Source organism: Lycium barbarum, chromosome 10 (assembly GCF_019175385.1).
Source record: "Lycium barbarum isolate Lr01 chromosome 10, ASM1917538v2, whole genome shotgun sequence".
NCBI classification, from domain to species: domain Eukaryota; kingdom Viridiplantae; phylum Streptophyta; class Magnoliopsida; order Solanales; family Solanaceae; genus Lycium; species Lycium barbarum.
In genome coordinates this window covers 98,953,759-98,964,526 of record NC_083346.1, presented here as the reverse complement: position 1 = coordinate 98,964,526, position 10,768 = coordinate 98,953,759, and the positions used below count along the sequence as shown (strand labels likewise).

At 38.5% G+C, this 10,768-nt stretch overlaps 2 protein-coding genes across 2 annotated transcripts; one reads left to right on the top strand and one right to left on the bottom strand.

The window, feature by feature from the left end:
• Positions 1-1,350: 1,350 nt before the first annotated feature.
• Positions 1,351-3,680, top strand: LOC132614499 (uncharacterized). Its single transcript, XM_060328961.1, has 6 exons — positions 1,351-1,425; positions 1,542-1,639; positions 1,877-2,116; positions 2,686-2,989; positions 3,107-3,188; positions 3,277-3,680. The coding sequence occupies exons 2-6, from the start codon at positions 1,627-1,629 to the stop codon at positions 3,466-3,468; spliced, it is 831 nt and encodes a 276-aa protein (XP_060184944.1). The 5' UTR covers positions 1,351-1,425; positions 1,542-1,626; the 3' UTR covers positions 3,469-3,680.
• A 6,293-nt stretch (positions 3,681-9,973) lies between these two features.
• LOC132613176 (glycine-rich RNA-binding protein RZ1C-like) lies at positions 9,974-10,564 on the bottom strand. Its single transcript, XM_060327224.1, has 2 exons — positions 10,267-10,564; positions 9,974-10,131 (listed from the first exon to the last, which is right to left on the bottom strand). The coding sequence occupies exons 1-2, from the start codon at positions 10,562-10,564 to the stop codon at positions 9,974-9,976; spliced, it is 456 nt and encodes a 151-aa protein (XP_060183207.1).
• Positions 10,565-10,768: the final 204 nt, after the last annotated feature.

The following is a 10,768-nucleotide window of genomic DNA, read 5'->3' as shown; positions in this document are numbered from 1 at the left end:
CTCAGGCCATCCAAAAGAAAAGTGGTTTCAAGTACCTTGGGTCTATCATGCAAGGCAGCGGGGAGATTGACGATGATGTCACACATCGTATTGGGGTAGGGTGGATGAAATGGAGGCTAGCTTCAGGAGTGCTATGTGACAAGAAGGTGCCACCACAACTGAAGGGCAAGTTCTACAGAGTGGTGGTTAGACCGGCTATGTGAAGAGGAGAGACATAGATGCCCCAGTGCGGAGGTGTGAGAGGTTAGCCATAGATGGTTTCAGAAGAGGTAGGGGTAGGCCAAAGAAATATTGGGGAGAGGTGATTAGACAGGATATGACGCAGTTACAGCTTACCGAGGACATGACCTTAGATAGGAGGGTGTGGAGGACCCACATTAGGGTAGAAGGCTAGTAAATAAGCCTCGTTATCTTTCCTTATTAGTAGGCGCATTAGCGCATTATAATTTCTTGTGCTCTGATTTATGTTATTATTTGCTACTTTCTGTACTTTGATTACTCTATTTTATCTGTGCCGCTTTCGTTATTTGCATTTCCATATAGCTTTGAATTCCTTGATTATCCTGTTTTACTGTGTCGCTTGCATTATTTCATTGCAATATCGTTTTGAATCTTTTAACCTTATCTGACTCCCTTTTTATGCTTCTATTGAGCCGAGGGTCTCTCGGAAACAGCCATCCTACCTTGGTAGGAGTAAGGTCTGCGTACATTCTACCCTCCCCAGACCCCAAGATGTGGGATTTCACTGGGTTGTTGTTGTTGTTGTTGTTATAGATTTACGCATAGTGACTATATCCTGTTGTACATGGCTATTCTAATACTCTCTGTTTTGCTGCTTGATAACTAACATACTAGTTACTTTTTTGGATGGCCGTGTAACAGGTGTCTATGTGGATATATCCAAATGAATTCAGTATTTTGAGGATCCATCATAGTTAAATTATACTTTTTCGTGATTATTAACCTATCACAACCCTCTTAAATTATCCGTACTGTAATCCTCACTATAGTTTGGGAAATTCACTTAGATGGATTGCAATATTACAATGTTTTAGTCATCTATCATTCTCAAATTTATTTGATATATTGCTAATTAGCTACGATGGAATTATGGTTAAGGAACTTTCCGTCCAAGGATTGCATAATTAATGAGAAAAGGACCGCTCAGAATATTTAGATTCTTCTTTTCAGAAATGTTCTATCCACTAAAAATCTGTACAAAGTAAAAAAGGAAACCTAAAAAGTGTTCACAGCCTATTCATGGAAAAAGCAACCACCAGTAAGAAGAAAAGAATACTTACCTTGCATGCAAAGATACCTTAAACCTTGCTCTTTCAATCACCTGTCCCAAACAAAATCATGCTTTTTCAAATAGGCATCAATCAGATACATTCACTGTTCAAAGAGTTTCAAACTTATATTAAGGTAAGGAAAATATAAACAACTGTGTTTTCTTTCTTCTTTTTTACTCCATTATTTTTCCTTTTAAAATACTTGTAATATTTCTTTTTTAATTCCCGTTAATTCACAATTTCTATTAGGGTCAGTTTCTCTGGTGCAGGAGAAGAAGAGAAAGAAAGGATCAATATCAATATAGACAGAGGAATACCACCCCAGAAAACACAAATGTCTAAACATGGTAAATAAACTCTTCAAAATCTGATTTTTTTTTCTATAACCGAGAAATTTCCTAGAGCTAGTGGGGCACGATTCAAAACTCGATGAATAATCAAGAAATTTTCGTGACGTGTTCCCAACCCCACATCATGTGTTATGTTCTTACCATTAGATTGAAGGCTTGGGCTCTTCAGAGTCTGAATCTTGAAAAAAAAAAAGTGAATAATTTCATTTTTTTTTTCTTTTTTTCTTTTGACAGATACAAAAAGAACCGTTAGCTGGTTAGAAAGACAATTTACAACGAAGGCCACTCGATATTATGATTCCAGTAATCCCGTTGATTACGCAACTGCAGTAGCTGTAGCTGCATTTGTTGTAAAATCAATTGAAGACAAGAGTAATAGAGACCAAACACTGACAAATACTGGATCTAATAAACCTTTGAGCAAGATAAAAAGTAAAGTAGACGATACAATTGGGAGACCTGACAAGTCCACAGGTAAGAACAAATCTTAAGGAAGTCATATTTTCTTATTCCGTATATAATAGGCGGAAAACATGTACTGCCCCTTTAATTTAATAGTAAATTTTATTTAGGCATTCGAACTATGGCTTTTTCTAGTTGAGCGCCTCAACACATAATAAAATGTTCTTATTAGACACTTCAGACTCAAACTTTGGAAAAGCTTTTACACGTGTTCTTAAACGTCTATTACGTAGATAAGTTAACCACATAGATATATCACCTTTTTTAATTACATAGATCAACCTCAATTGGAATGGGCATGAGGTTTTAGTCCTTATTGAGGCTCGTGCATGTAATTAAGGGATGTGACATTTTTAGTTGTTAATTCATCTACGTAATGACCGCTTGCGAACACGCACAAAGGTTTCTCCAAAAATTTAGTCGAAAGTGTAGGAAAACTTTTTCATGTGTCCACGTGTTCAACCAGAAGAAGTTAGAGTGCGAATATCGGAAAAAAATTTGCTGGCAAATTTAAGCGATCGTCTATATATTCAGCCTATATAATAACATGTTTTGCTCATTTCTTCCATATTCATAATCAGCTGTCAAAACTTCAAAATCAAGTTCAAAAGTTCAAGACAAAAATGTCGTAATACAGACAGCAGCACTCGATCAAGAAGCAGTTAACTCCGCGCGATCCCTTAAGCAGAGTGCAACCTATGCAGATACCAAAAAGAACTCCACATTTGCAGATAAGAACATTGACATCACATCTCCCAAAATGCCAACTAGACAATCGACGTCTCAAAAGGAGATGACGAAAGGACCAGTTACGATAAATCCAGGAACTGGAAATTCTAAAGCAGATATTTGGGAGAAAGAAGAGATGAAGAAGATCAAAGAACGGTACGAATTTATACTGAATTTTATAAGATTGACATTGAAATTGAGCCTTGACCCAGACCAATTTCCTCAGAAGTTCAAGAATAAATTGTTACCTTCTAATTAGAAAGAGAGTTTCAGGTATAAGAAGCTGAATAAAGTGATAATTGACTGGGAGTCTAAGAAGAAGAAAAAGGCAAAGCGTCATTTAGAGCAAATTGAGGTTGATTATAGTTTCTATCTTAATATATTCTATATACAACGTGTTGAATCTTGTTCATTTGCTGACTACACATTGAATGAAATTACAGGCAAAATTAGATATGCGAAGGGCGAAAACAAGGCAAAGTTTTTACAGTGATATTGGAAGCATTGAAAACATAGCTGGAGGAGCCAAATCACAAGCAGAGAAAAATCAAGCAAATGAGGAGCTTAAGGTGAAAGAGAAAGCAAATAAAATCAGATCAACAGGGAAAATTCCAGCAACATGTTTATGCTTTTAAACTAAGATCGAATACAAGAAAGCCGTAAATATTGTACAATACTAACATTTGGAAGATCTCTCAAACCTTATACAGGTGAAAGATGCATGGAATAAACTTTTATTGTTAACGAATGTAAAACAAACTGTATATTTTCCGATTGAGGAACAACACGTTATTTTTTTAATTACAATTCTAAACTACATTCCCTTGGGATAGAATCATTGTGTAACGACCTGCTAACGACCTGCCAGATTGTTATGTGCATTTTGACCATTTCACCCCTACCAGTTCATTGCCGAGACTAGGAGCGAGTCTAGTGAGAACTTAAAGAGTTAGAATTCTAAAAACTAAGGCATTTGATTGTATGTTGTGCATTGACTGTAAACTCGGTTTATTCCTATTGGAGGTGACTTAGTAAATGTCACGACCCAACCAGAGGGTCATGACGGGCTCCCGGAGCTAACCTCCTGAGCACCCCTTCTCATACATCCCATAATCGTATCTAGGTGGATCACAAAGATAACTCATAACTATCATAATCTATAAGGGCATGAGTCTAAAAGATAAATGCACAACTATATAATCATCCTCAACTAAGCTCATATGCACAAGCCGACAAGGCTGCCAAAATGATACACAAAAATATGAACCGATGAGGTTATAGAACATCTAACTATATACTTCTATCTACGAGCCTCTACATAGAGTGCATGAAATCATAAAGACGGGATAGGACCCCACTGTGCCCAAATATGTACACAAAAGAATAATACCACTAGGCTGCAGCTCCGAAGCAAATGCAGCGCTCCTGAGAAATCGCTGATGAAGCACCTATGGATTTGATCCGTCTCCCTGCCTACCTGCGGGCATGAACGCAGCGTCCCCAAGCAAAAGGACGTTAGTATGAATAATGTACCGAGTATGTAAGGCATGAATAACAACATAATAAAAATATGTAGAAACATAAGGTAAGAGAGATAACCTGCACATCTGATTGCCTTTTGAGGCGGATGTCATGCATGCTTATCTTTTTTAAAAAACATTTACATATATATATATATATATATATATATATATATATATATATATATATATATCTGCGGAATGTGGGATCCATATATCATATCATCCCGCGTCCGGGGTAACATCATAATCTGCCCACTGTTGTGGTGTGCACATCTACGTGCCTGCCCAGTCGAATATAGCGTGGCGCGGTATGAGAAAATACGTACATATAAATAAAGCATGCATGAGAGCCCAAATGAAACGTTACTACTCTATCGGAGTGACATAAGGTCGGTAAACCCCCGATTTCTATTATGAAATCATCATCATCACTATATCTCACCTTGAAAGAACAATTATTATAAGATGAGATCAACAACAATGAATAAAATCAATAATCATGGAACAAGCTCAATAATATCACGAGAACATCAAGAACTATAAGCTTTGGTATCTTTAGAAATGGAATCATCATCATCATCATCATCATCATTATCATCATGGAACTTTTATCAACAATACCATAGGAACTTTGAGAATTATGTGTTTCTAGCAATTCTAGGAAATAGGACATTATAGATATCATGTATGGGTTCATAATAAGGGAATCATGCCTTTAGAAAGAAAGGATTTGCCTTAACATATACCTCGTCGTCTCCTTAACTACTCAATGCCTATCCTTCCAAGCTTGTAAATCTACATTCAACATGATTCGCACTAGGGTTAAGCCTTTGAAACACTTATAAGGTCAAACTAGACTAATAAATGAGCTAGCGAAATTCGGGCAGCATTTCCCCTATACCACTTACTCGCTCCAAATCTTAAAACAATGCCCAAACACAATAACAACATAAACAATACCATAGCCAAGAGATTATGTTCAAATTAAACTTAAATCAATCCACAATTCTCTTTAAAAATCAAACCATAGTCATCAACTTCAACTTAATACCTCATGACTTCTCTATCACCATTCTCTTGACTTTAAGACTTACTAAGCCTCCAATTCAACTCAACATATGCAATAAGATGAAGAACATACCTTGTATTCAAATAACATCAACTCACACAACTTGTCTCAAGGCCAAATTCACCACAACTCCATGTAGAAACAAGAACAAGCACCTTTTTATGAACTAGTTGAGGATTTAGGAGGTTAATCCTTTCTTGATTTGATTTGGGGTGTTTGTGGATGTTAGAGGGAGCTTAGAGAGACTTTAAGGATTTAATTTGGGTGAAAAAAATGAAGCCTAGGTCGTGGAACCTCTATTTATAGGCTTACAAAAAAAAAATTCCACCGACTTCCAATTCTGGAAATTTCGGGCAAAGTACGGGTTACTATTCATCCCGTACATTGGAGGTACAAAAAATTCAAAATTTTCAACTTTCGGGAAATTTCAGGTAAAGTACGTCCAAAATGTACGGGATGTACATTTTTGTACTTGCCGTACTTCATCCCGTACTTCACAGAAATGCGATCTGTCAGTTGCATTAGAAAGAAGACTCGCCGAACTTTATTTTACATAAGTTATGGATTCCGTAACTCCTATATTCTATGAGATATACCTCTTTGAAATTAGACCAAAAATCCTGTCCAAAATTCTACCAAGTTTTTTCAAATTTTCAACAAACCTAATTTCTTCGATTCGCTTGATTCTGAAACCTTTAAATACTTGTCTAACATTTATTAAAAGTCTTCCTTAACATTTATAGAGGTATCATAGCCTCTCTATACTCATGTTAGTTTGCTTACGACGCGAAAATTTACGAGATGTAACATCCTTCCCCCCTTAAAAACATTTGTTCTCGAATGTTAAACTCTTAGGGATTCTACAAAACTTTTTCCAGAGTTTCCCCTGTAACTATACCACTGTCATCCTGTCACAACATCCCAAAATATACAATGCCTCACAGGGCTACAACAACAACAGTAATGGCCCCACACGACCAAGAAATCATAAAAAGAAAGCATTGCGCACTTGAAGATAGTGATGTCTCTGTCGGAACCTTCTCTGGGAGTGGGAACAAATGTGGATACCTGGACTTCATATCTTCTTCAGCTTCCCAAGTCATTTCTTCCCTATTATTGTTTCTCTATATAACCTTAATTGAAGCTACATCTTTAGTTCTTAGTCTTTGAAATTGTCTATCTAGGATTGCAATGGGAACCTCTTCGTAGGATAATTGCTCGGTAACCTGGACATTATCGACAGGTACAATTCTAGAAGGATCTCCAATGCAGTTGCAAAGCATTAACACATGGAAGACCTAATGGACTGACTCCAAATCTGAAGGTAGGTCCAGTTCATAAGCTACCTGACCCACTTTGCGTACAATTCTGTAAGGCCCAATATACCGAGCACTAAGCTTACCCTTTTTACCAAATCTCATGACGCCCGTCATTGCCGACACCTTCAAGAATACCCAGTCATTAACTTGGAACTCCAAGTTTCAACGACGATTGTCCGCATAAGACTTCTGTCGACTTTGGGCTGTCAATAATCGATCCTGAATAAGCTTGACCTTTTCCACTGCTTGCTGGATTAAATCTGGCCCTATTAATTTAGTCTCTCCTACTTCAAACCATCCAATTGGTGATCTACACTTGCGCCCATATAAAGCCTCATACGGGGCCATCTGGATCCTGGAATGATAACTACTGTCACAAGCGAACTCAATAAGCGGTAAGTGATCATCCCAACTACCTCTAAAATCCAACACACATGCCCATAGCATATCCTCGAGAGTCTGAATAGTACGCTCAACTTGTCCATTATTTTGGGGGTGAAATGCTGTGCTAAGGCTCATATGAGTCCCCAAACCCTCTTGGAAGGACTTCCAGAAGTTAGCTGTAAACTGTGCACCTCTGTCAGAGATAATGGACACTGGAATACCATGGAGTCGTACTATTTCTTTGATATAAAGCTTTGCATAATCTTCAGCTGAGTATGTAGTTCTGACAGGCAGGAAATGAGCTGACTTTTTGAGTCTATCCACAATTACCCATATCGAATCATACTTATGCTGAGAACGAGGCAAGCCTGTAATGAAATCCATATTAATTACTTTCCATTTCCAAGTTGGAATCTTAATATCTTGCATCAATCCCTCGGGCTTCTGATGCTCGATCTTTACCTGCTAACAGTTGGGACATTGAGCTACGAACTCTGCTACGTCTTTCTTCATTCCATCCCACTAACAAATATACTTAATATCATGATACATCTTTTTCACTCCTGGATGAACAGAATAACAGAACAATGGGCTTCTCCCAAGATCTAGCGATGTAACCCTGCAACATCAAGAATATATAATCTGCCTCGATATATGATAACCCCATCTGTAGAGATATCAAATGGTGAATTTCTTTTCTAAGGAGATGTATCTCTATTATAAACTAACATGGGATCCTCATACTGACGCTCTTTCACCTCAACTACTAAAGACGAGATAGTTGTATCCTGGATAGTGACTCCTGTATCGCCCAAGTCAAATAATCAAACTCTTAGGCTAGCTAACTGCTGAAGCTCACAAGCTAACTCCCTTTTCTCTGGCTGAACATCACATAAACTACCCATGGATTTGTGGCTAAGAGCATCAGCTACTACATTTTTCTTTCCAGGATGATATAAGATACTAATATCATAATCTTTCAATAGCTCCAACCATTGCCTTTGCCGCAAATTCAACTCCTTCTGCTTGAAAATATATTGGAGGCTTTTATGGTCTGTATAGATATCAACATGAATGCGATAAAAATTATGCCTCCACATCTTCAACATGAATCACCGCAGCTAATTCTAGATCATGGGTTGGATAATTTTTCTCATGTTTTCGCAATTGTCTTGAAGCATAGGCAATGACTTTACCGTGCTGCATCAATACATAACCTAGTCCAACGCCTGAGGCATCACAATAAACAACATAGCCCTCTGATCCTTCTGGATGTGTCAGAACTGGGGCAGAAGTCAATCTATTCTTCAGCTCCTGAAAACTGCGCTCACAAGCATCCGTCCATTGAAATTTAGCTGAATTCTGAGTCAACTTTGTTAGTGGTGCAGAAATAGAAGAAAGCCCTTCTACAAATATTCTATAATAACCTGCCAAACCCAGAAAGTTACGAACTTCAGTAGGTGTTGTAGGCCTTGGCCAAGTCTTCACCGCTTTAATATTCTAAGTATCTACCCGAATACCATCAGCTGAAATAATGTGCCCCAGAAATGTCACAGAATTCAATCAAAACTCACATTTTGAGAACTTTGCATATAACTTCTGATCCTGAAGAACTCTAAGGACAACACGTAAATGATCTGCATGCTCTGCCTCTGATCGTGAGTATACCAGAATATCATCGATAAGTACAATCACGAACGAATCTAGGAAAGGCCTGAATACACTGTTCATTAAGTCCATGAATACTGCCGGTGCATTAGTCAATCCGAATGACATTACCCGAAACTTGACATGACCATATCTAGTTTTGAAGGCCATCTTCGAAATGTCTTTCTCTCTGACTCTCACTTGGTGATACTCGGATCTTAAGTCTATCTTTGAGAAACTGTTTGGCACCCTGTAACTGATCAAATAAATCATCAATTCTTAGAAGTGGATAATTGTTCTTTATTTTCACCTTATTCAGTTGCCTATAATCAATGCACATTCGTAAGCATCCATCTTTCTTTCTTACAAATAACACAGGTGCTCCCCACGGTGATGAACTAGGTCTGATAAAGCCCTTTTCAAGCAAATCCTTTAATTGTTCCTTCAACTCTCTTAATTCTGCAGGTGCCCTTCCATAAGAAGGAATAGATATTGGCTTGATATCCGATAACACATCAATGGAAAAATCAATTTTCCATTCTGGTAGAAGGCCTGGAAGCTTGTCCAGAAATACATCTGGAAACTCATTCACTACTGGAATAGATTGAACAGTCGGGGGCTTTGGTTTTGTGTCCTGGACTCGAACTAAATGATATATACAAACCTTGGCAATCATCTTCCTTGCCTTGAGATAGGAAATAAAACTACCTCTCGGTGATGCTGTATTACCCTTCCACTCTAGAACTAGCTCTCCTGAAAACTGGAAACGAACTATTTTTGTCCTACAATCAACATTGACATAAGAAAAAGCCAACCAATCCATACCCATAATAACATCAAAATCTACCATATTTAGTTCAATCAAATCATCCATAGTATGACGATCACAGACTACAACCACACAATTTCTATGTATCCGTCTAGCTATCACTGGGTCGCTAACTGGTGTAGATATCTCAAAATGTTTAATCGACTCATGTTTCACCCCAAACCGACCGACAACATACGGAGTAACATATTACAATGTAGAACCTAGATCAATCAATGCATATACATCACAAGAGGATACTAATAATATATCTGTAACTACATCAGGTGAAAACTTGAGATCCTGTTGCCTAGCTAATGCATAGACGTGGTTCTGAGGACCACTCGAACTAGATGCTCCCCCTCTGCCTCTACTATGGCCTACCGGTGTCTATAAACCTTGCTTCATAGAGCGCACCGATGATGAAGAACCAACTGCTGATCCCATGGGCTGACTCATACCTCTACCACCTCTCGATGGGCAGTTGCGCATCATATGGCCTGTCTGGCCGCAAGCATAGCAAGCATCTGATCCCAAATTACACTGCCCTGAATGTAGCTTACCACACTGAGTACATCGTGGTAAAGGTGGTCTCACCTGGCCAGAATCACCCCTATACTGAGAACCCGAAGCTCTGGAACTCTGGCCTGGTCCGGAATAAATACGGAAATCGAGTCTCTTGCCTGCAAATCGAGAAGGTTCACTAGCTACTGACTGGACCGAATGCCTAAAATACTGCTGCCTTTGACCTTCTCTGAAGTCACTAATAGCACCTGAGAATCTGGCCCTCTTACTATAACCCCTATCATAATCACGCTCACTCTTTCGCTGCTGCTGTCGTTCTTCTAGATTCTGGGCATGGGCCTGGATACGAGAAATATCCATACCCTTCTGAAGTGAATCCGTCAAGAAATCATCAATCAAATGGGGTCCTAATCCATTTACAAACTGTTGAACTCTATCTCCCATATCAATAACCATAGCTGGAGCATACCGAGCCGAGGAATTAAAATGAAGGCTATATTCCCGAACACTCATGTTTCCATTTCTAAGGTTCAGGAACCTATTAGCTCTAGCCCACCGAACCTCTGGCGGCAAATAGTGTCGGAGAAAAACATCTACAAACTCTTGCCATACCAGTGGAAGTGCATTTAGCCCTCTAGAAGATATCCAGGTGTTGTACCA

Coding starts and splice junctions, on each gene's coding strand:
- LOC132614499 (XM_060328961.1), top strand. Junction 2,117..2,685: donor GAGACCTGACAAGTCCACAG/GTAAGAACAAAT, acceptor ATTCATAATCAG/CTGTCAAAACTTCAAAATCA. Junction 2,990..3,106: donor ATGAAGAAGATCAAAGAACG/GTACGAATTTAT, acceptor AGAGAGTTTCAG/GTATAAGAAGCTGAATAAAG.
- LOC132613176 (XM_060327224.1), bottom strand. CDS start 10,564: ATGGTTATTGATATGGGAGATAGAGTTCAACAGTTTGTAAATGGATTA. Junction 10,132..10,266: donor TGAACCTTCTCGATTTGCAG/GCAAGAGACTCG, acceptor AGCTACATTCAG/GGCAGTGTAATTTGGGATCA.